This window comes from Ipomoea triloba, chromosome 3 (genome assembly GCF_003576645.1).
Source record: "Ipomoea triloba cultivar NCNSP0323 chromosome 3, ASM357664v1".
Classification (NCBI taxonomy): Eukaryota; Viridiplantae; Streptophyta; class Magnoliopsida; order Solanales; family Convolvulaceae; genus Ipomoea; species Ipomoea triloba.
The window spans coordinates 12,517,216-12,541,878 of NC_044918.1; the positions used below are offsets into that span (position 1 = coordinate 12,517,216).

A 24,663-nucleotide genomic window follows, 5' to 3' on the forward strand; every position below is an offset into this window, starting at 1 on the left:
CTTGATGGTGGGTAGTCGAAAGTCTTTTGGAAGAGGAACTTCCATTATGTCAGGAGAGAATGGAGCGGCCATTCTTACCTCTGGTTTTGGTGAGTGTTCTCTTGCTTCTACTTTCTTTTCCAAATCATCTATCTGCCTTTGGAGTCTTTCCACCAGGCCTTCTTGTGGTGTTTTGTGTCTAGTGAGTCTTTCCACCAGGCCTTCTTGTGGTGTTTTGTGTCTAGTGGAGTGACGCGGAGCCCCTTCTTGTGGTGTTTTGTGTCTAGTGGAGTGACGCGGAGCCAATCCTTGTGGTGTTTTGTGTCTAGTGGAGTGACGCGGAGCCAATCCACCAGGTGTTTTGTGTCTAGTGGAGTGACGCGGAGCCAATCCACCATATTCGCCCATCTTTTCTCCGGATGGTCGTTTGGTTACTGCCTTTCCTGCTTGGGCACGGGGACCTCTATTGGAGGATCCTTGCACCCCCAGCCGATCTCGGATAGATCTAGAAGCCGCCGGTCGTTCTCGAATAGATCTGGAAACTGGTTGAGTTCCACCTTCCTGTCGTTGAGTTCTGTTTTGCCTCGGAGCTTGCACTTCTTCCTCCAGAGGGGGTGGTGGCAGTAAGATCTGGCCTTGCATTCCTGCGACTAGTTGGGCCATCGTCGCTGCCGCCTGTTGGATGACCTGCGCTGCTGCCTGAAGGTCCACCACCTGGGCGGGAGCAGCAGTTGCTGGGAGGGGAGTACGGCCACCACCATGGTTGTTGTTGAGTTGGGTACGGAGGTCACCTTCTCCGCGGTTGTTGTTGTTGAGTTGGCTGCGAAGGTCACCTCCATGGTTACAATTGAGCTGCTCACGAAGATCACCCGAGGGGTGACCCTTGTTCACCTGACTAGGTGTGTGCGAGCTGTTGGATCCAGATGCCATTTGATAGTGATGAGATGAACTGAGTGGTCTTTTTGATTTTGTGATTTTAGCCTGAGATATGATCTCGGATCTCAATGAAAGCACCAATGACGGTAATAATGTTACCGGTATATTATTTGAATGAGTATTTGAATACAATGCTGAGTAGTGCTCAATGTACAATAGAGTTCAGTGTAGTTTTGTCCAGTAAGAAGTCGTGTCCCCCTCACTATGTGGTTGTGAGTCCTTTTATTCCTTTCAGCTCAGTAACGGAGCATTGATGAGGAGTTTGAACGTTGGACATCAATACCTGAGGTATTGAATGCCGAGGAGCTGAACGTCGGTCATCAATGCCGAGGAGCTGAACGTTGGCCATCAATGCTGAGGAGTTGGACCGTTGCGCATTGATGCTGAGGAGTGAGGTGTCGGTTCCGGGTCGGGTACCCAATTACCCTGTCAATATTAAAATATAAAAGAATGAAAGTATTCAAATTTAATTACTAAATTGTTTTTTTTTTTCAAATAGACATATCAATTTAGAAAAAATTTTAACTTGAGTTATAAAGATTTTAGAATTAACTACCTAGTTATTTTACTATCAACAATAACAACTATACTCCATACTAATAATACGGTGGGTTGTGGTTGGGTTTTATATCAATTTTGTATATAAAATCTACATTCAACCCAAATGACTACGAATGCGTTTGGTTCGCATATGGGAATCGGAATTGGAATGGGCATCAAATACTTGGTAAGGGTAATGAGTTTTGGAGAAAGTATTTAGCATGTTTGGTAGTTGGGTGGAATGTGAATGATTATTAATAGAATAATAGTTGGAGAAGAAAGGAGGAAGTGAAATGAAAACTTTATTTAATAAGGGTATGGATTTTCTCATTAATGGGGTATTCCAAACCCATAGTAGCATTCTCAAAACCTATCAACCAAACACTAACAATCACTTTTATACCCATTCCTTATGCCTAAACCCACCAACCAAACACACCCTACATATTTACTTTTTTAAGACCCACATCAACTACGGCTATGTTTGGCAAACCTAGCTGAAAGCTGAAATGTAGTTGAAAACTGAAAAGCTATAAGCTAGAAGCTGAAATCTGAAGAGCTTTTATGCTTAAAAGTGTTTGGTAAAATTAGTTATTTGATAAGATGATAAATGTAAAAAGCCTGAAAAGGACATCTTCATACAATTTAAATAGTTTTAAATTTAAATAGGTTTGTTTATATATTAAAATATAAAATAGTAAAATCAATATATTTTAATAAAATATAAAGTAGGAACATATATTTGAAAACATATAAAGTAAAATAAAATGTTTATAATTCATAAGATTAGCTCATACAAAAATCAATGTTCAAACACAAATGTCAAATTGAAATTACAACCAAACATATTGAAGAGAAAAAGTAAAAAAGGTTTAGCTAAAAAAGTTTTAATTAGGAAGGGTAAATGATGTTATTTCTTTAAAATAATAATGTCAAAGATGGGAAAAAAAGTTAGGAAGCTACTAGCTTATTTTGGAACCGTTCAAAAATAACCTCTTATTTTAAGCTACTAGCTAATTTTAGAAACATTACCAAATAAAGCTTATAGCTTATTAGTAGCTTAGAATAAACTATAAGCTCCTAAATAAGCTCTGCCAAACAGAGCCTACATCACTTAACATCACCTAAAAATACAAGGAATATTCAAGTAAATATTTGTGAGGCGGATTAGAATATATTATCATTTTTATCTAGGTATGAAAAATCTATTAATTTTTAAATGGAAAGGGAGGGGCAACCCGGCCTAGGAGTAGAATTAATGACAAGTGTTGAGCAAATTCCTATGGTCCATGAGATCAATCTTTTCCTTCCATTAAGATCTTAAACATAGAGGCTGATGGGTTCTCAAGCAACTTCATACCACAAAAATGCAACACAAACTTTTTTTGCACTTCCTGTGAAAGGTTTTGTCTAATAAGAAGATGAAAGGTGTTGTCCAATAAAAGTCCAAACCTGTCATTTTCATTTGGGAGACAAACCATTTGTGGTACAAACAACTGTAGGAAGACATTTGGGATTTCTGCTGCACTGATGGTCTGCAGCTATTTAAGGACCTCAACCTCTCACTGCTCAAACATTCAGTCTCATACACCATCCAGAGAGTATAGAGTAGAAGTGAGGAAAAAATCAGTTCATTCAAGCAAGCAGTTGAAACAGTTCATTCAGGCACCAACTATGGCCGGAGGTTAGGTCCTATTTATATTTCAGTTTTATTCTTACAGTTGGTATCAGAGCAAAATATAATCTCTGCCTAGTTACTTGTTTGAATATGTATGCAATTTGAATATTATTATTCTGTTGAATGTATACATATATTTATGCTTGCTATTTTTCAAGTATGTACATCTATATTTGGTTTCGTATATGTTAGGAACATATTGTAATAGGTTTTGATGATACCAAATGTAATTCACAATCCCCTAAGTCTCGATAGATAGGAAATACATGTAAGTTCGACAAGTAAACTAAAAGCGAAAATACAACCGGGTATTTGAGCTCAACTCGGGAAATATTTAAGCTTAAGGTAAACTTGCTTGAACATCTTAGAAGTTTCGTGTTGTAAACTCATAGATATTTCAGAAGAAGGCACGAGACATCACTGGAGGAATAAGGGTCTGCGAGACATCAACTAAGTCTCGAGACATAAGCAGAGTTCGAGAGATGGAATCTCTCGAGACATCAATCCAGTTCGAGACATAGGATCGAGACATCAAGTAGTCGAGACATCAACATTGGTCTCGATGAACTGGTACTTCTCCAAAAGACTGAATGGTAGTAAACATGCATGGATAAAGTAATCTAAGTTTGGAGAAGAAGAATATCATGGAGATAAAATATTAAGGAGGTGCCGAAAGAATATTATGGAACATAGAACAACCGAAAGTGGATGCCACGTCAGAACTCCACAACAAACGGATAGAAGGTGCACCAATCAAAGGTCGGTCTTATCCCCTAAAACGAGGATCAATGGGAATATAAAAAGAGTAACTTTTACCAAAAGAAGTAAATGGAGCATGGACTCAAGATAGTGGAATATGGGATATTCACTACAAGACAAAAGGTTCAAGTTACATGACCACCACTCCATGAAACATGCTAAAAATATGCAAGTCCCATGATCAACATGGGAGACAGATTTCAAACGGAATAATTTTCCATCCAACGGAATTATTCCTCAACTCTCATATATAAGGACATGAAGACACAAGTTCAAAGTAGTTCGAGAATTTTAAGCTATCATAAGAGGTGTCTAATTCTAACGTTCAAAGTGCAAGTGCTTAATCTGAAATATCATCCTTGGTATTCACAAGTGCGAGAAAACACATCTTAGTGTTTTGAGAGAGTTACAAAGCTTAAACTACTACACATCTAGAAGGTGACCAAAGTCGCTCTACAAGGAAGATCATTCAACGAAAGCTTTTGGTCAGATTGGAGATTGTTACACACAACCTGTGACAATCGGAACAACCTTGCTTTGGAGAAGGCAAGAAGAGGCGGAGTAATCTGGGAGCTGTCTTGTGAAGATCCTGAGGCTTGAGGCGGGCTTAGTGATCAAAGCTCAAGTGCTCGAGAGGTGGAGTAACAAGAAGCGGGGCGAAAAACCTAAGGCTTGAGGCGGGCTTCGTGATCAAAGCTCAAGCGCTCGATATTGTACTAAAAAGGGAAGTTTTAGTGCAATCCTTCTAGGGAGTTTCTAGAAGAAGAGTGGACGTAGGCGGGTTGGCCGAACCACTTAAAAATCTCTCTCGCATTTACTTTCTGCTTTTATCTCTCGCTAACCTATCTCTCGAACTGCACTACATATAACCACACCTCTCGAACTAACTCAAACTCGTGCTAATTAAAAGGGGATAACTTTTCCGCTGCGCATAAAACTTTGTCTTCATCTTGTGAGGTATCGGACCTAAACATCCTAAGTCCAATACACACGAGAAGTCGAAAAAGATATGCAAAATCGTATACAAGTCTATTCACCCCCCCCTCTAGACTTGTACCCCATCCCCTTGGGACCAACAGTATATGTATATTTACTTAGGATAAAATAATAAATTCTGGAAAATTTGGAAAATTATGTATATACTGCCTATATGTTCTTTTCAATATATATATATATGTATATATATATATTGGATTCTGTATGAACATATGCATACTGGAGCAAATATATACATGGAAAATTTCTGGAAAAGTAAAAAAAAAAACAAAAAAAACATACAACTTGTTTGCCGGAGAAACACCGGATTTATTCGGTTTTGGTCTCCGATTTATCATCCTCCGGTCTGAGATCGGCTCGAGGTGGTGGCGTGAAAGGTGACCGGCAATGGCGGTGGTCGCGAACAGCGGATGGAATGCAACGGCTGTAACTAGTAGCCTGACTGGAAGGGTAAGAAGCAACGACGAAACAACAACGTTTGACGACTACGGTTAAAAACCGTTTTATAGAGAACGACGTCGTTTGGCTACCCATAAAGAGCCGTTGGAAGGAGCTTTCAGACGACGCCGTTTAGCTCGGGAAATGATCTGCTACGACTGCTGCAACTCCGGAAAAGATGGAATGTAGTTGTGAGCATTGAAACCAAGTATTTAGCTGAGTAGTGGACTCCGTTTTTGGTTATGCTAATGCTAAGACTCAATTTTATTCTTCTCTCCTCTCTTCTTCTTCTGTTTTTCCCTCATTCTAAATCCCTAATTTTTTCCCTAAATCCCCAATCTCTTTCCCTAAATTCCGCTTTCTCCGCAAGAGCGCTGCAAGTGGTATCAGAGCTCGTACACATGGATGAGCGAGTGAATAGGTTGGAGGTAGCCATGGGCGCACTCAGTGATCAGACACAGACCACACAGGATTCTGTCACCGCCTTAACAACTCAGGTTACCACCCTCTCTGCTCAGTTTGGTAGCCTGAGGGATGAGCTGTTGCAGTTGCTGCGACTCAATCGTCCAGTCCCACCCATCATTGGTGACTCTCCAGGGCAATCTTCAGTACATGGCCGCTTTCCCGGAGGGTCCAACGCTCCCCCCGAACGACCAGAAGGGCGTCCAGACAAGGCTCCCATGGCCGATCCGGTGGTTGTGGAAGAAGATGAGCCGGATGATGAGACCCCCCAGGGGTTTGAATCGCCCAGGAAGGGTGAATGCTAATTGGGCTCCAAGGCGGGGAGGACTGGAAGGGCCTAGACAGAATGCTGGTCTTTTCCACGAATTCACCCCAAGGTACAAGGCTGAATTTCCCACATTTGATTATGCGCAGCCTAGACAGTGGATTGTGAGGTGTGAAAAGTTCTTTGAGGTTTCCCTTATCCCTAGGCATGACATTATGAATATGTTATATGTGAATCTTACTAGGAGGGTTGGATTATGGTATGAGGGGTATGTTCATGGGTTGAGAGAGGAGTTTCATTGGGCTAGATTTGCTGATGCAGTATGTAAGAGGTTTGGTGATGGTGGGGCATCCTTGATGGAAGATTTTGCTGCCTTCAAACAGTGGGGTGGAGTGGATGACTTCACTTATGGATATGAGAACTTTAAGAGCCTGCTGTTACAATCACACCCATATCTCCCTGAACATTACTTCTTGGAAAACTATATTGCTAGGCTAAAACCAAGTTTGAGATGTTATGTGAGGATAGATAATCCCAGGAGTTTGGATGATGCCATCTGGAGGGCAAAGCAGTATGAGAAGGGTTTGAAACCTATTGAAAACTCCAAGAACCAACCCTGGAACCCTAAGCCCACACAGCCTACTAAACCATTTAATCCCACCCCAAACAGCCTCCCTGATCTAGTCTCCAAACACCCTAAACCACCCATACCTACACCTAACACCACCCTAAAGAATCCAAAGATAAGCCAGTTCAAAAATCAGTTAAGGGAACAGAGAAGATGTTTTAAGTGTTTTAACCCTTGGTAACCAGGGCACAAATGTAGTGCTCCCACATTTAATATCATAGAAGACCAAGAAAACACTGAAACCCCTGAGTTAGTGGAACAAGTGGATGACAGACTGGAAATTGATGAAGCTGAGGTTTCTTTGTGTGCTGTTGTGGGAGGGGAAGGCTTAAATACTATCAAATTGCTGGGATTAACACAGAGACAACCATTAATTATATTGGTAGATAGTGGCAGCACCCACAGCTTCCTAGACCCTAAGTTGTTGTGTCAGTTGAGGAAAACACCTGAGAAAGCCAAACCCCTCAAGGTGACAGTGGCAAATGGGGAGACTGTGATTAGTGACTCAATCTATACTCAGTTCACTTGGCAGATCCAACAAGAGCAATTTGTGAAAGATTTTAGGCTACTCAGGTTGGGGGGTTGTGACATGGTCCTAGGAATGGATTGGGTGGACCAATTTGCCACTATCCAACTACACACTAGGCCCCCTAGAATCTCTTTTCACAAGGAAGGCAAAAAGGTGTTCCTTAAGGGTTGACTAAAAAGGTGATCCTTAAGGTTGCTACTGAGAAGCAGCTTAAGAAATGGCATAAAGAAGGAGTACAAGGATTCCTAGTGCAATGTACCTCTTTAACCACAGGGGAAGGATATGAAAGTTGTCACTTTAACCATACAAACACCCAGGCTGTGAGCCTTGAATTTTCTCAGCTGCTTACTGAATTTCAAGATATTTTCCAAGAGCCCTCTACCCTACCACCTCAAAGGTCCCTTGATCACACTATTCCTCTAGTCTCGGTAGCCAGACCTGTAACATGGGACCTTACAGATATTCATTCCATCAGAAAAATACTATTGAAAGAATGGTAGAGGAAATGTTGTCTGCTGGGGTGATAACCCCCAGTTCTTCATGCTTTGCTTCCCCAGTGCTTTTGGTGCCAAAAAAAGATAATACCTGGAGATTTTGTGTGGACTACAGAGCTCTAAATAACATCACTATCAAAAATAAGTTCCCTATACCCTTGGTAGAAGACCTGTTCTCAGAGTTAGCTGGTTCTAGTTGTTTTTCTAAACTAGACTTAAGGGCTGGCTACCATCAAGTCAGAATGAAGGAAGGGGAGGAATATAAAACTGCTTTTAGGACACACTAGGGCCTCTATGAATTTAAGGTTATGCCATTTGGGCTAACCAATGCCCCTGCAACATTTCAGGCTCTGATGAATCAAGTTTTCAGGCCTTTACTCAGGAAATCAGTTTTGGTGTTCTTTGATGATATCTTTGTATACAGTTCCAGTTCAGAAGTCCATTGGCAACATTTGAGAGAGGTGATGGTGATCATGAGAGAGCACCAGTTATTAGCAAAACTAAGCAAGTGTTCTTTTGCACAAACACAGGTGGAATACTTGGGTCATATTATATCACAAGAAGGTCTGCAAACAGATCCAGCTAAGTTAGAGGCTGTTTCGGCTTGGCCAAGACCCATAACAGTTAGAGCCCTAAGAGGATTTCTAGGCCTGACTGGTTACTATAGAAGGTTTATCAAATCTTATGGGATCATAAGTAGGCCTCTCACTGACTTATTGAAAAAGGAGTCATTTCAGTGGACTCAGGAAGCTGAACAAGCCTTTAAGTAGTTGAAACATGCACTCTGTCATTCACCTGTATTGGCATTGCCTGACTTTCAGAAGGACTTCATTGTAGAAGCAGATGCCAGCTACAAGGGTATGGGGGCTGTGCTAATACAAGAAGGGAGACCAGTTGCCTTCTTTAGCAAGCTTTTGGGAACAAACACCTGGGTTTATCTATTTATGAAAAGGAGTATATCTCAATTATCAGTGCTGTTGATAAATGGAGAGCCTATCTCTTGGGAAGGCTCTTCACCATCAAGACTGACCACCACAGTCTGCAGTTCTTGCTTGAACAGAAGATAACCACTGCCTTGCAGCAAAAAGGATTAACCAAGTTGTTGGGACTAGACTATTCCATTCAATATAAAAAGGGGACTGACAACATAGCATCAGATGCTTTGTCTAGGAGGGAAGTTGATGAACATAGTGATGCTGTGTTTCAATCCATCTCAGTGGTTCAACCTCAGTGGGTGGGAGAAATAGTTGCGAGCTATAAGGATGATCCTTGGGTGACTGAGAACCTAACTGCAGCCCTTGTTGACACTACTGCCAACCCTAAGATCTCTATATCTGGAGGGTTGGTAAAATACAAAAACAGACTGTACATTGGAATGACTGGAAATCTGAGGCAGGAGTTGATTGCCAAACTGCATGAGTCTGCAATTGGAGGGCATTCTAGACAAACTGGGACTTATCAGAGAATGAAGTGTTTATTTTTTTGGAAGGGCATGAAAAGAGATGTCAAGGACTGGGTGAGGAAGTGTGATGTGTGCCAGAGATGCAAGTCTGAAAATGTAGCCTACCCTGGACTCCTCCAACCACTGAGCATACCTAGTGAGGCTTGGCAGAGTATATCCATGGATTATGTTGAGGGATTACCCAAATCATGCCATATGGAGGTCATCTTTGTCATAGTGGACAGATTGACTAAGTATGCCCATTTTCTTTCCTTATCATATCCTTATACTGTAGAGGGGGTAGCTGAGTTATTCATGGAAAATATATACAAGTTACATGGCCTTCCCAGAAGCATTATCTCTGATAGAGATAAAATTTTTACCAGTAAGTTTTGGCAAGCCCTATTCAAGCATATGCAGGTGAAATTGAATATATCCACTGCTTATCACCCACAGATTGATGGTCAAACTGAAAAGGTGAATCAGTGTGTTGAGAGCTACCTTAGGTGCATGGTATTCCAAAAACGTAAAAGTTGGGCTAAATGGTTGCACCTTGCTGAGTGGTGGTATAATACTAATTATCACTCCTCTCTCAGGTGCACTCCATTCCAAGCTTTATATGGATATTCCCCTCCTCTACTAGCTATGAATCTGCAACTGCAAGAAGGAGAGTTTGATTAGTTGGCAAAAAAAGGTGCAGTTCTAGCTGCTCTTAAACAAAACCTCCTACAAGCTCAGAATAGAATGAGGGTGCAGGCTGACAAAGGCAGAAGTGAGAGGTCTTTGAATATTGGGGATTGGGTCTATCTTAAGATCCAACCTTATAGACAAGTTACAGTAGCCATCAGGGGAAACATCAAGCTTTCTTCTAAATACTATGGACCTTATGAAGTTACTGAGAGGATTGGGGAAGTAGCTTACAGGCTTGCTCTACCCCAAGGGTCCTTGCTGCACCCGGTATTTCATGTTTCACAACTCAAAAAGAAGGTAGGTGATGGTGTAGTAGCTCAGTTGGATCCCCCAACTGTGGGTCAGGAAGGTCAGATCCTTGCAGAACCCATTGTTGTTTTGGGAAAGAGGTTGGTTAAGAAGAATAACCGAGCTGTGACAGAGATTTTGGTACAATGGTCGAATCTGCCACGAGAAGAAGCCACTTGGGAAAATTATTACCACCTCAGAAGTCAGTTTCCATCATTCGATCCTTGGGGTCAAGGATCATCCGGAGAGGGAGGTGATGCAACGACTGTAACTAGTAGCCTGACTGGAAGGGTAAGAAGCAACGATGAAACGACAACGTTTGACGACTACGGTTAAAAACCGTTTTATAGAGAACGACGTCGTTTGGCTACCCATAAAGAGCCGTTGGAAGGAGCTTTCAGACGACGCCGTTTAGCTCGGGAAATGATCTGCTACGACTGCTGCAACTCCGGAAAAGATGGAATGTAGTTGTGAGCACTGAAACCAGGTATTTAGCTGAGTAGTGGACTCCGTTTTTGGTTATGCTAATGCTAAGACTCAATTTTATTCTTCTCTCCTCTCTTCTTCTTCTGTTTTTCCCTCATTCTAAATCCTTAATTTCTTCCCTAAATCCCCAATCTCTTTCCTTAAATTCCGCTTTCTCCGCAAGAGCGCTGCACGGAACCGGCGACCTTTTCCTCCGCGTCTCTCTCCGGCGGATCTGGTTTTGGCGGTGACGAAGCTGCTCTCCGTGATCGGCGGTGGTGGAGCTCGGTAGTAGTGACTGCGGTCTTCCGCCGCGTCTCTCTCTCCCTCTCCGTTTTTCTTTTCTGTTGAAAGCTGCTGTAGTGCTGCGTATTGTTAACCATTTAGGAGTGCTAGGTTTGCTTCTGGCAGATGGAGTTGTCTGGCTGCGCAGATGAAGTATAGTGCAGCTAGGTTTAGTTGTTTAATTATAGAAGCTGATGGAAAGGGATTAATAAGATGGGTTTGGGCTAGCTTAAAATTATAATAGTCTATGGTTTATGGGCTTGAGCCTATTTTGATGGGTCAAGGAATATATTGGACTAAATGAAGAATAATGATGATGGGTTTTTTTGGTTGGGCTTGGTCTCGCCCAATTCGGCCAGATCACTTAAAAAAAATTGTTTTATGTTCTGATTAGGCCCATTTCTGCCAGGCCAGTTAACAATTAAGATGGGCTCATTTAGTTTATTTAGAGCATTAAGTCTTGCTTTAAATTAGGCTCATTTTTATTGTTGGGCTTGCTTAAATATTTTTTTTTCTACATCATATTTGGACTTCTTCTATCCTTAATTGTTCAAGATTAATTTCTCCTTAATTTATTATTAAATTATTATTTAATTGTGAATAAATATTAAGTTTTACATTTGCTATTTGAATTTTAATTTAATAATGAGAATTATATTAAATTGCCTTAAGTATTGCAATTTAATTATAAAGTATGAGTTGATAATATGCATAATCTGAGCATGCTATTTGTATATTTGTTGCAATAATTATTTGACTGTTATAATTATGCCTTTAGAAAAGCATGTTCTTTAAGGATGAATTTAGAGCCTTTTAGGTCTAAATTAAATGTTTATTATGCATGATATAGTGCCTTTTAGGTGAATTTAGTGCCTTTAAGGATAGATTAAGCATATTATTACTCTTCAGTTGTGTCTAATTAAAGGGCACATTAAAGAATCACAAAAATAGTTCACCCTATTAAAAGCCTTATCCATAGGTGAACCCATAATCTTATAGATCTCTCAAACGATTTTACTTCAAACATGAAAACACATGAATTAGGGAAGTTTCTTGGGGATGAATACTAGTTATATGGCCCTGGCTTAAAACGCCTTGCTGGCTGAAACTGTCATAGTGCCTTCAGCCATATTGCTACTAGTCCCCTTGCAACGCTACTCTGTCTAAGGAGTTGGTTTTTAAAGGAGCCTTAGCACCTACCAACTTTCTTGGGAGTATACCTAAAAATTGTCTATCATGATTTGGTTTAATTTGTTTGTTAGGCTTTAAAATCTCTTTTGCCAAGTGATTACGATTTTGGTCAACTAAAGAATAGCCACAACATCTTTAATTGACTAAAGATTATTAAGTTTAATTACATAAATGTTGGCAATAATATGTTTAGTGATCTTATAATTTTAATTAATTGAGGAGTAGCCATAGCATCCTTGATCAACTGAATTTATATATTAAGTTGTTTTTCGTTAGATCACATAAAGTTTTAGACATATTAATTGTGATTAATTATATTATATGTAATATAATGAAATTTAGCCCACAGGCAATTTTGTTATATTTATATGATTAATCAGGATAAAATATCAAGTTATGATCATAATTTCGTCCACAGGCAATTATATATCGGCATATAATTTGATAGTTTTGTTATTAAGGGTGGAAAAATCAAATCAAAATCGTACCCATTCTGTTTCCACCATTCAGCCTGATGGATTCATTGTGCGTAAAAATTTCGCCCACAGGCAATTTTTATGGCATACGAATCTATCTTTTGCATAACTTACATTGGTAACAATATGCACTTCAGTCTCTCTCTCTATAGTTTGCCTCAAAAATTTTAACCAAGCCTTTATTTCCTTACAACATCTCAATCTCTTAATCATACAAATCTGAACATTGAAGTTCCAGAACTTAGGGGTTACAATTATAAAATATGGAAAGAAAGAATTCTCCTTAATTTAGGGTGGAATGACTTAGACTATGCTATACATAATGAGAAACCACCTGTCCCCACTAAAGACAGTACCCAAGATGACATTGTGTTATATGAGCGATGGGATAGGTCTAATTCGCTCACTACAATGTACATCAAGGCGAAAATATCTTATGAGATTCGGGGTTTTATTAATGAAAAGCATAAAGATGTACGAGTATTACTCAAAACTATTGACGACCCCAGTTCATCACTTTAGAAAAGTCTTTAGCTAGCACCCTTATTATGAGATTTTCTTCTCTCCGCCTCACTTCCGTTAAGGGTGTGCGTGAGCACATCATAGAATTATAGGACATTGCGGCTCAACTCAAAACTCTTGGGGTAGACATGTCAGATGATTTCATGGTGTACTATACTTTGAATACCCTACCATCACCATATCCGACCCTTTAAAATGTCTTATCACACACATTAAGAAAAATGGTCAATTTCTGATTTAATGACCATGTGTGTTCAAGAAGAAATAAGGTTGGTGAATGAAATGGGTGATAGTGCCATGCTGGCTACAACACACAAGAAATCTAAATTTGGCAAATCTCGGGGTTCCACTTCAAAAGCTAAGAGGAAAAACAAGATTCATTCTCAAGATAACATAAAGAAGGTGTATAAGTGCTTCTTCTGTAAAAGGAAGGGACACATGAAGAAAAATTGCATCAAGCGGATCAAGAAGAAAGGTAATCTATCCTCATTCGTATGTCATGAATCTAGTATGTCAAATGTTAATACTAATTCATTGGTGGATTGATTCTGGTTAAACTATCCACATTGCAAATTCTTTACAGGATATGCAAAATTTGAAACAACCAATGGGAAGTAAGTGAACCATCTTATATGGAAACAAGATGGGCTCACCAGTTGAAGCAATTAGGACTTGTACTTTAGTATTAAGAAAATGGATTTGTTTTGTAAATGGTTTGATTAGACTATTTATGTATCTAGTTTCTCTAGAAACTTGGTTTCAGTTTCAAAACTTGTACCATTTGGATTCCAATTTAAGTTTTATTACAAGTATTTTCAATTGTTTCACAATTCTACTTGTATTGGAAAAAGGTACATTGTTTGATGGTCTTTATCATATTCACTTACAAAACAATCCAATTTACAATTCCGTAAATGATGAAACTAGTACCAAACGTTGTAGTATTAACAAAAATTTCTCAATGTTATGGCATCGGAGATTAGAACATATCTCCCTTGAGCGTATTAAAAGATTAGTAAAGGATGAAGTACTTTCTACTCTAAACTATACTAATTTTGAGACTTGTATTGACTACATTAAGCGTAAGCAGACAAACAAGTCAAAGAAATGTGCCAATAGAAGTTCAACATTGTTAGAAATTATACATACTGACATATGTTATCCTAATATGGACATCCCTGGTCAAAAAATATTTCATCACCTTTAATGATGACTGTTCAAGATTTACCTATGTGTATTTACTTCATAATAAGTATGAAACATTAGATATCTTTAAATTATTTAAAGCTGAAGTTGAAAACCAATGCAATAAGTAAATACAAATAGTTAGGTCTCATAAGGGAGATAAATACTATGGTCGATACACGTGAAAAGAAACTTGACCCGAACACTATTAGTGCTTTCTTCATTAGATATGCACAATTTTCTAAGGGTTATAAGTTTTATTGTCCATCACATACTACTAGGATTGTGGAATCAAGAAGTGCTAAGTTTCTTAAAGATGACTTGATTAGTGGGAGAGATCAATTTAAGGACTTAGTTCCTATTTTCGATCATATTGATTCTCACATTTCTACGTCATCTAATGGAGTTATATTTATATGTCACACTCTTTCAGTTAAACGACCCACTGTTGATATTCCACAAATTGTTGAAACTCAATCAATTCAGGATTTATAGTAAGTTCCTGAACCGATGTAGATTTAACCAATTCAAGAACTGTCCTCAGTTCCTGAAGAGGTAGTTGCCCCGCAAACTTTTTCAAGGTTTCAATGGTTCAACATTAAAGATAATCTAATCGGGTATGACGTTCAACATTACCTAGTTACTATGTATCGTATCTACAATAATTTGACATTAGAGCCGAAAATGATCCTGAAATATTTTCACCAATCATGAATTATTCATAATCTAATTTGTGATAAGAAGCCATGAAAGATGAAATGAATTCCATAAAGAGTAACAAAGTTTGGGATCTTGTTAAGTTACCTAATGGGGCTAAGGCTATTGCCTAAAAGAGATTCATTAGGTAAATTAAGAGATACAAGACCAGGCTTATTGCTAAGGGATTCACACATAAAGAAGGTATCGATTACAAGGAGATTTTTTCTCCTTTATCAAAGAAAGATTCTATTCGAATTATTTTGGCTTTAGTTGCACATTTTGAGTTGCAACAAATAGATGTGAAAATTATATCTAGAAGAGGAAGTTTTATGAAACAACCTATAGGTTTCTCTTCTAGGGGTAGTGAGAATTTAGTATGTAAGCTTAAGAAATCCATATATGGCTTAAAACAAGCCTCCCGCCAATGGTACATTAAGTTTGACAGAGTTCTTTCTTCATTTAGTTTTGTTGAAGATCCCTTTAATCATTATATATACCAAAATGTCAGTAGGAGTAAAATTTGGTTCCTTATTTTATACGTGGATGATATCTTACCTGCTACTAGTGATATGGGATACTTCATGACGTGAAACAATTCATTTCTAAAAACTTTGATATGAAGGATATGAGTAATGCATTTTTATGTCATTTGCATAAAAATTCATAAGGATAGATCCCGGGACATACTGATCTATCGCAAGAAACCCATAAAGACAAAGTTTTGGAAAGATTCAGATTTAGAATTGTTCACCAAATGTTGCTCCCATAGCAAAAGGAGATAAATTAAGTTTGAATCAATGTTCTAAAAATTGGCCTGGAGAAGTCCATGAAGGACATTCCATATGTTGAAGCACGCAATTGGATGTCTTGGATACATTTAAGTATGTACAAGACCAAACATTGTTTTTTGGAATGCTAGGACAATACCCGCATAATCCAGGCAAAGACCACTAGAAAGCTGTAAAAGAGTTTTAACGTATCTCAAAGATACTAAAAACTATAAGCTTGGGTTTAGGAAAATATCTTAGATGTCGTTGGATATTTTCATGCGAACTTTGCTGGCTATGTTGATTCTCAAAAATCAACTTCAGGGTACATATTTATTATGGCTGGTAAGGCTATATCATGGAAAAGTGTTAAACAGTCTTAATAACTACTTCTACCATGAAAGCCAAGTTCGTTTTCATATTTTGAGGCCACTTCACAAGGTGTATGGCTTAAGAATTTCTTCTCTAGGCTTAGAATTTTTGGATTTTGTATCTAAGCCATTAAGAATCTATTGCGACAACTCAACTACAGTTTTCCTAACTAAGAACGACAAAAGTGGGAGTCGAATTAAGCTCATCGACATAAAGTTCTTAGCTATAAGGAAGCGAGTTAAAAAGTAAATTGTGGTCATTGAGCACATCAGTATTGAGTTGGTAATAGCATATTCCTTGACTAAAGGCATGCCTACAGTTAAATTCAAGGATATTGCTAAAAGGATGTTCGCCCATTTTGTAATATTGTATATACATACAGTTTTAATGAAATTCTTTCGCATTCAGACATTTTCTTATAAAGTGTGTAAACTCTAAATTTATTGAGAAAATATTTAGGTTGGATTTGAAATAAACATGTGGTTTATTTTCATTAAGTTTTCTTGTTTCCTAATTATGTACTTGAAAGCAGTTTGCATTGATCATAATGGATATTACTCGCACTAATGAAAACATATCATTATGGTTGGTGTTATTCTGTTCTTTAAGTTTAATGTTTGCACCAAGTGGGAGAATGAAAGGTTTTGTCTAATAAGGAGATGAAAGGTGTTGTCCAATAAAAGTCCAAACCTGTCATTTTCATTTGGGAGACAAACCATTTGTGGTACAAACAACTGTAGGAAGACATTTGGGATTTCTGTTGCATTGATGGTCTGCAGCTATTTAAGGACCTCAACCTCTCACTGCTCAAACATTCAGTCTCATACACCATCCAGAGAGTATAGAGTAGAAGTGAGGGAAAAATCAGTTCATTCAAGCAAGCAGTTCAAACAGTTCATTCAGGCACCAACTATGGCTGGAGGTTAGATCCTATTTATATTTCAGTTTTATTCTTACATCCTAATCTTTATTCTACAAACCCTTATAGGACTGGATAAGATTATGGATTAGCCTGTTAGCTACATAGCTTGTTGAGAGCCAATGAATTGCCTTTTGAAAATCCATTATTAGGGTAATGTAATTTTACTATGGACTAAGGTATATGTAACAGCGTGGACCATGAAATATGTATCATTTTTAATTACATTTCATTTTTATTTGACAATATTGTTATGATTTTAGTTTCATTTTCCCTCAACACTAATTTCATTATAGAATTAATAAAATATCATTTTAATTCTACTATAGTTTCATTTGATAATATACATTATTGCTTGAGTTTTTTTTTTTTGTTTTTTTGTTTTTTTCATTCTTCACACACACTAGTTTAATTATAGTAATATTGAAGTATTATTAAATTTTAATTGCACTTCAGGTCATTTGACAATATATGTATTGTATGACTCTGGATTTTAGTTTCTTATTCCACGCACACTAGTTTTATTATAACAATACTAAAGTATCATTTTAATTATACTACAGTTTTATTTGACAATAATGTGCTCCGTTTTTTAGTTTCATTTTTCACACATTAAATTTATTATATAATACTAAAATATCATTTTAATTCTACTAACAAGTGGGAGACTAGTATATGTTGTATGCGCCACTTTAATTGCTAAAGAGGCATTAATTTGACGTAAAAGTTAAGAGAGATTTTTTTTAACAACATATTCCATATAACATAAAAATTGGGAACATAAATATATACTAGTACAAACCAACATTTTATAAACAAAGATGTCTCCAAAACGCTTCCAAAATTTTTTCCTTCCTAACTTTATTGGTTTCTTTCTTTCCTTTTTTTTTTTGGGTAGGGTGGGGGGGGGGGTTCTCATTAACTATTTTGAATATATATAATTATGTGAAATTTCATCTGTTTATTTAAAAACATTTAAATTCACTCTTCCCAGATTAAAATTGTTACTCCAACACTACAACCTACATGAATCACAAAATATACAGTTTGATATTGAATCTTGAAATTAGATTGACTCGATTTATCTCCTTGTGAACTTGAGAATAGGTTCATAAAATCAATATATAACTTGGCGAAGTCAAAAAACCTGACTTATACAACAAATGAATTGAGAAATTTTGTGCAGGTGGTTTTGAATACAGTTGTGTGACTGGTCCGTTAAGGGTGTGGTATTGCATATAATTGAAAAAAAAAATAACTAATGCAAAAAAAAAACATATATGTTTGGCTTTTAAATATGGATTAATATTTGATGCACCGTCGGTGTATAGATGCTATACACCGGCGGTGAATGAGAAGGTGCCACATCATCTAAAAATAAATTAATATTGACCGGGTCTTTTTTTGCAAAATACACTTTATTTTATTAGGAAACTTTGTATTTCTTTTTTTGAGTTCTACTGACTCGGTTATAATGTAGTATCTGTTCATAGCTACTTTCTCAACCTACTGAAGCACAAAATATATCGGAAACTTTGTATTTCTTATTAACAAAATATATCACTTTCCTAAACATATTAATTACTTAACTATTATCTATCTAATTTCCTAAACATTTTTATTAGATACGTTATATATATATATATATATATATATATATATTCTACTACATTTATGTCGTCTGTACACAAATATATATAATCTACTAAAAATGTTTAGGAGTGTATAGACTATATGTGTACAGTACAGACGACATAAAAATAAATAAATAAATAAATAAATAAATATATATATATATATATATATATTAATCACACTCACGTCTCATGCATATTATTAATTTTTGAAGCCATGCATCTATTAATCCTTTCAATTAACATGAATTATAGTGTGATGATGCAACATGGAACCAACCTTTCGTAACTATAAATAGGCCACACTCCTCTCATCATCCTTCATCATATCAAACAACATTGTACTGCTTTCAAAAAAAAAAAAAAAGCAACATTGTACTACAACAACACACCAATACTCTCCCAAGAAATCAACAATAATGTAAAAAATCAACAATTAATCAAATATAAAATATAATTTGAGTATTACACAGTATTTGATTAATTGTTGATTTTTTACATTATTGTTGATTTCATGGGAGAGTATTGGTGTGTTGTTGTAGTACAATGTTGCTTTTTTTTTTTTTGAAAGCAGTACAATGTTGTTTGATATGATGAAGGATGATGAGAGGAGTGTGGCCTATTTATAGTTACGAAAGGTTGGTTCCATGTTGCATCATCACACTATAATTCATGTTAATTGAAAGGATTAATAGATGCATGGCTTCAAAAATTATGTTAATTGAAAGGATTAATAGATGCATGGCTTCAAAAATTAATAATATGCAAAGGATTAATAGATGCATGGCTTCAAAAATTAATAATATGCATGAGACGTGAGTGTGATTAATATATATATATATATATATATATTTATTTATTTATTTATTTATTTATTTTTATGTCGTCTGTACTGTACACATATAGTCTATACACTCCTAAACATTTTTAGTAGATTATATATATTTGTGTACAGACGACATAAATGTAGTAGAATATATATATATATAGTGTACAGACGACATAAATGTAGTAGAATATATATATATATAAAACGTATCTAATAAAAATGTTTAGGAAATTAGATAGATAATAGTTAAGTAATTAATATGTTTAGGAAAGTGATATATTTATATATTCTACTACATTTATGTCGTCTGTACACAAATATATATAATCTACTAAAAATGTTTAGGAAATTAGATAGATAATAGTTAAGTAATTAATATGTTTAGGAAAGTGATATATTTTGTTAATAAGAAATACAAAGTTTCCTAATAAAATAAAGTGTATTTTGCAAAAAAAGACCCGGTCAATATTAATTTATTTTTAGATGATGTGGCACCTTCTCATTCACCGCCGGTGTATAGCATCTATACACCGGCGGTGCATCAAATATTAATCCTTTAAATATAATAAAAAGCAGGGGCAGTCCTACTAAACATTGTTTTTGTGTTTTCTTGTTTTTGTTTGACAGGATTATATCATATCACATCTGGGAGGAAATAAATCGAAATGAAACGTTACCAAATGGCACCTAAATGATTTGAGAGCTTTGCTTTTGCTTATGTGATGTGCTCTTCAATGTTTTGCCAAACTCTACAAAACACTTGTCATATATTATAACACCGTATTTATACGGAGTTTCGTACTTTTATCAACAAATATTAGAAGAATTAATACTCACCAATTTAATAAACTTGCGATAAAATTAAGATAGTTTTTTTTTTTTTTTTGGTCCCTTGAGTAGTTCAAATAATTAATCAATTAACAGTTAATATAAGTAGTGCAATAATAGTGTTGATTTAAATTAGCATTTTATAAATAAGTAGGATTTCTTTTGAGAATAAATATGAAAGGGTAAATCACCGTTTTAGTCCCTCAAATGTTACCAAACTGTCAATGTTGCCCTTTAACTCTGTATTCATCGATTTAGTCCCTGAAAATAACTGTTTTTGGTCACATAACTCCATCCGGCCGTATTCCAGTGAAAACTCCGATTAAGCAGGGATAATTTGGTCATTTCGTGTCTTCAACCCTCCCTCCCTCTTCATTTGGTGGTCAACTCAAGATCCGCCGCCGTCGCTCCATTTGCAGAAGAGAAGAGCCATTAACAACCCTGCTTTGTCTATCTCCAAATGGCTTCCTCATCGTTATCTTCTTCTCTTCTCTTCCTTCCTCGCCTATTTTTTTCTTCGATTTCTCTGATTTTTCTTCTTATTTCTCACCGATTCCTTTCCTACTTCTTCACCGGCTCACCGTTTTTCCTCTTCTCGCATTTCCCTATTTGCTTCTTATCCCTCTGATTTCATCCTTCTTTTCGTTCCGTGTGTGTGTTAATCAATTGCTTCGCCACTAAGCACTACACTCCACCGTAAAGGGTTTCTTGCAACTCTGCCTATCTTTAATCGGAGCTTTCTCTCTCTAAAAAAAAAGCTTTAAAACCATGGCATTAATGATGGGCTCAACCGTTACGGCTCACAAATGCCCTTCTGCCAAGCTCTTCCTTGAAATCATTGGTCATCTGATGTAATTCCGCATAGGTGAAAGCCTGGGGCCAGCATCTTCGAAAAAATGGTCACCTCTGCTCTCAGCAGAGATATTTCTATATCTCCAAGCCCCGCTTTTGTGTATCAGTAACCCAGAGATCACCAAGACCAGAAGAACAAAAGCTAATAATGAAATGCTGATAGCTAAAATGTGTATTTGCAGCTGTTTTTTGCTTTCTGTGGGATGATCAACCGGACCTACTCCTCTAGTAATATTTGCAGGCAATCCAACTTTAATAAGAGCTGCATTAAAATCACCCATGGATCTCCTTCCATATATCAGGGGCAACCTATCTTTTCTGCATTCCCCATCTTTAAACAGTGTTGCATCACAATTGCAATCCTCCAAACATGCTTGCTCATACTCTTCTTTAGTCAAAGCTTTCAACACAGCATAGGAATTTCTTTGCCACGCCGTGTTGTCCAATGCTCTCATTTCATAATCAATATTGTCGCCGCCTGTTGAATGACGGCGCAGGACGAGCGGATGTGGATGTGCAACAAGGACGAATTGCTCAGCCACTACCAGCAGCAGCATCAGCAGTTTCGGGCGGTGGCGCTCGCGCTCGGCGGATTCGGCGGCTCTACTCGCTCCACCTCTGGCCGCTAGTGAAGTTCACATCGTCGCCGTCTCCTCCGTCGTCCGCCGGGCTGCCTCCGGTGCTGGCGCCGCCTCCGTCGAAATCCGCGCTCAGTACAAAGCGGTTGGGAAAGGACGAAATGAATTGTTGCTCCGTCGAAACCCTATGCACTGAAAGAGGAGAGACGGTTGAAGACACGAAATGACCAAATTATCCCTGCTTAATCGGAGTTTTCACCGGAATACGGCCGGATGGAGTTATGTGACCAAAAACAGTTATTTTCAGGGACTAAATCGATGAATATAGAGTTAAAGGGCAACATTGACAGTTTGGTAACATTTGAGGGACTAAAACGGTGATTTACCCAATATGAAAATGTATTAATTTCCATTACATCAAGGCTATATATTTTATTTTTTTTTTGAAAACCAAAGAAGATTGCATTAACTTAAGTCCGAAGAAAGGGTGTTACAAATGATAGGAGGAGGGTTCGTGAACCACTCCGAGCAACCAACTACAGAAACAGACTGTCTAGCTAGCAAGTGAGCAGCCTGATTCGCGGATCGCTTAACAAAGACTAAACTACACTGAGCAAACATGCTCATTAAGTTTTTAATATCTACTAAAATAAGGTGAAAGGAGGACTCCTCATCATTAGAGTAGAAGCTCTAGACCACCTGTAGAGAGTCAGACTCAACAATGACCTTGCCTTGAGTGTGTGATTTGAGCCAGCATAAGGAGTCACAGATTGCCAATGCTTCCGTCTCTTTGGAACTGAAAGTACCTCTCATATTCGCACCTCTGGCTGCCATAAAACTCTCATCGTCATTTCTCATCACACAACCAGCGACCATGCAACCACCAATCTCATTAATAGCTGCATCGGCGTTTAACTTCACTAAACCATGCTGCGGCTTTTCCCACTTTGGATTAGGCGAAACTGAGACCTTGTTATGGCTGTCATCCTTTGTCGCTGTAATCCAAGCTGCATAATATGATTTGGATTTGAAGATCAGATTATCAACTGGCTCAATGGCATGATTGTTCCAAATCAAGTTGTTCCTGAGATTCCATATATGCCAACATACAATTGAAAGAGTTCAAAACTTCTCCTTGGAGAGCACATCCAAGGCAGTGCACAACCACGATTGGAAGTTGTCCCCGGCATGTTGGCCGAAATGGATTTGTAAGTGATTCCAGCACGCCTTAGCATAGGTACAATCGACAAAGATGTGTGCGGCTGATTCGGTACTGGTATTGCAGAGGTTACAAATCTCACCACAATTAATATGCTTCTGTCTCAATCTGTCCTTTGTGGGAAGACAAGAGTTACATGTCTGCCATAAAAAAGTTTTGACCTTCGGAGGGATTTTGAGCTACCAAATACCACTCCACTTCTTAGTTAACTCATCACTCAGAACGCCCCAGATTGCTTTGTAGCAGCTCTTGATAGAAAATTTTCCACTATCCTCTGGACCCCATATAATTTTATCAGGCACCTCCTGTATGGGAAGGGGAATCTTCACGATGATGTCAGCATCTCTGGTTGTGAAGATATCCTGAATGGTGGATTCATCCCAACACTGAGATGTGAGATTAATAAGGTCTTCCACCTTGGAATTCTCCATGTAAGGGAATGGAAAAGACACAACCATTGGATTGTTGATGTCCGACAACCAGTTGTCGCCCCAAGTGGAGATTTGCGTGCCATTCCCAACCCTTCATCTTGAATGTTTACGAATCCTGGGTGGCCATCAAACTGCTCCAAATAAAGGATGGATTTGCACCTGTTTTTGCATCAAGAAAGGAAGAGTTAGGAAAATATCTTGCTTTGAAGACTTTTGAGACCATGGAATCTGGATTAGAGGCAATTCTCCATGTTTGTTTGCTGAGCAAGGCAAGATTGAAGCTGTGAAGATCCCTGAACCCGAGGCCTCCCCATTTCTTAGGAATACACAGAGTTCAAAATTTTCCAAATTATTCCTTTTTGGTCACTCCCTCCACCTTTCCACCAGTAAGAATTCATGGTGGTCTAAATTGTTTTGATAAGCCCCTTGGGCAGTAGGAAGACCCCCATAGCATAGGTTGGTAGGGCTTGGAGGACAAATTTCAAGAGGATCTCCCGGCTAGCTCTAGATATAAATCTGTGATTCCACCCCTGAATTCTGATCACAATGCGGCCCTTGATAAACTTTAGAAGTTCAGTCCTATTCCGGCCCATCATCATAGGAAGTCCAAGATAGTTGCCATTGCTGCCACTATGGTGAATGCCTAGTATATTGCTCAGATGGTCTCTCACGGGGCTAGGGGTATTTTTGCTAAATGCCAAGTTGGATTTAGTAAGATTAATGCTTTGGCCCGATGCTTTCTCGTAGTCTTTAAGTAGAAGATTCAAATTGTTTGCTTCCTCTTCCTTAGCTTTGAAGAAAATAAAGTTGTCATAGGCAAAGAAAAAACGGTTAATTGATGGAGCATTCCTAGCAACTGTAAATCCATGGATCCTGCCTCTCCTCTCATAGTCCTTAATCATAGTGCTAAAACCTTCAGCCACCAAGATGAATAGATACGGAGATAAAGGATCTCTTTGTCTCAAGCCCCATTGTGCGAGGATAGGACCTATCTCCTGGCCCTTATTAATAACAAAATAGTGAACTGAAGATACACACTTCATGATTAAGTTGATCCATCTATCATCAAATCCCATTCTGCTCATGATATTGCGAAGAAGGGTCCATTCAAGCCTATCATAAGCCTTGCTGATGTCCAATTTCAGAGCTTTTCCTTTTCATGAAATGCTGCATCTCAAAAGCTATCATAATGTTGTATGTGATCAGCCTTCCCGGGACAAATGCTCCTTGATTTGCTGATACAAGGCCATCCAATAAGATTTTCAGTCTGTTAGCCAAGGCCTTGGCT

General features: G+C 37.8%; 1 protein-coding gene across 1 annotated transcript; it reads right to left on the reverse strand.

The window, feature by feature from the left end:
* Positions 1–23,779: 23,779 nt before the first annotated feature.
* Positions 23,780–24,451, reverse strand: LOC116012922. Its single transcript, XM_031252591.1, has one exon. It carries the CDS (start codon positions 24,449–24,451, stop codon positions 23,780–23,782), a length of 672 nt encoding a protein of 223 aa, XP_031108451.1.
* Between the last annotated feature and the right edge of the window lie 212 nt (positions 24,452–24,663).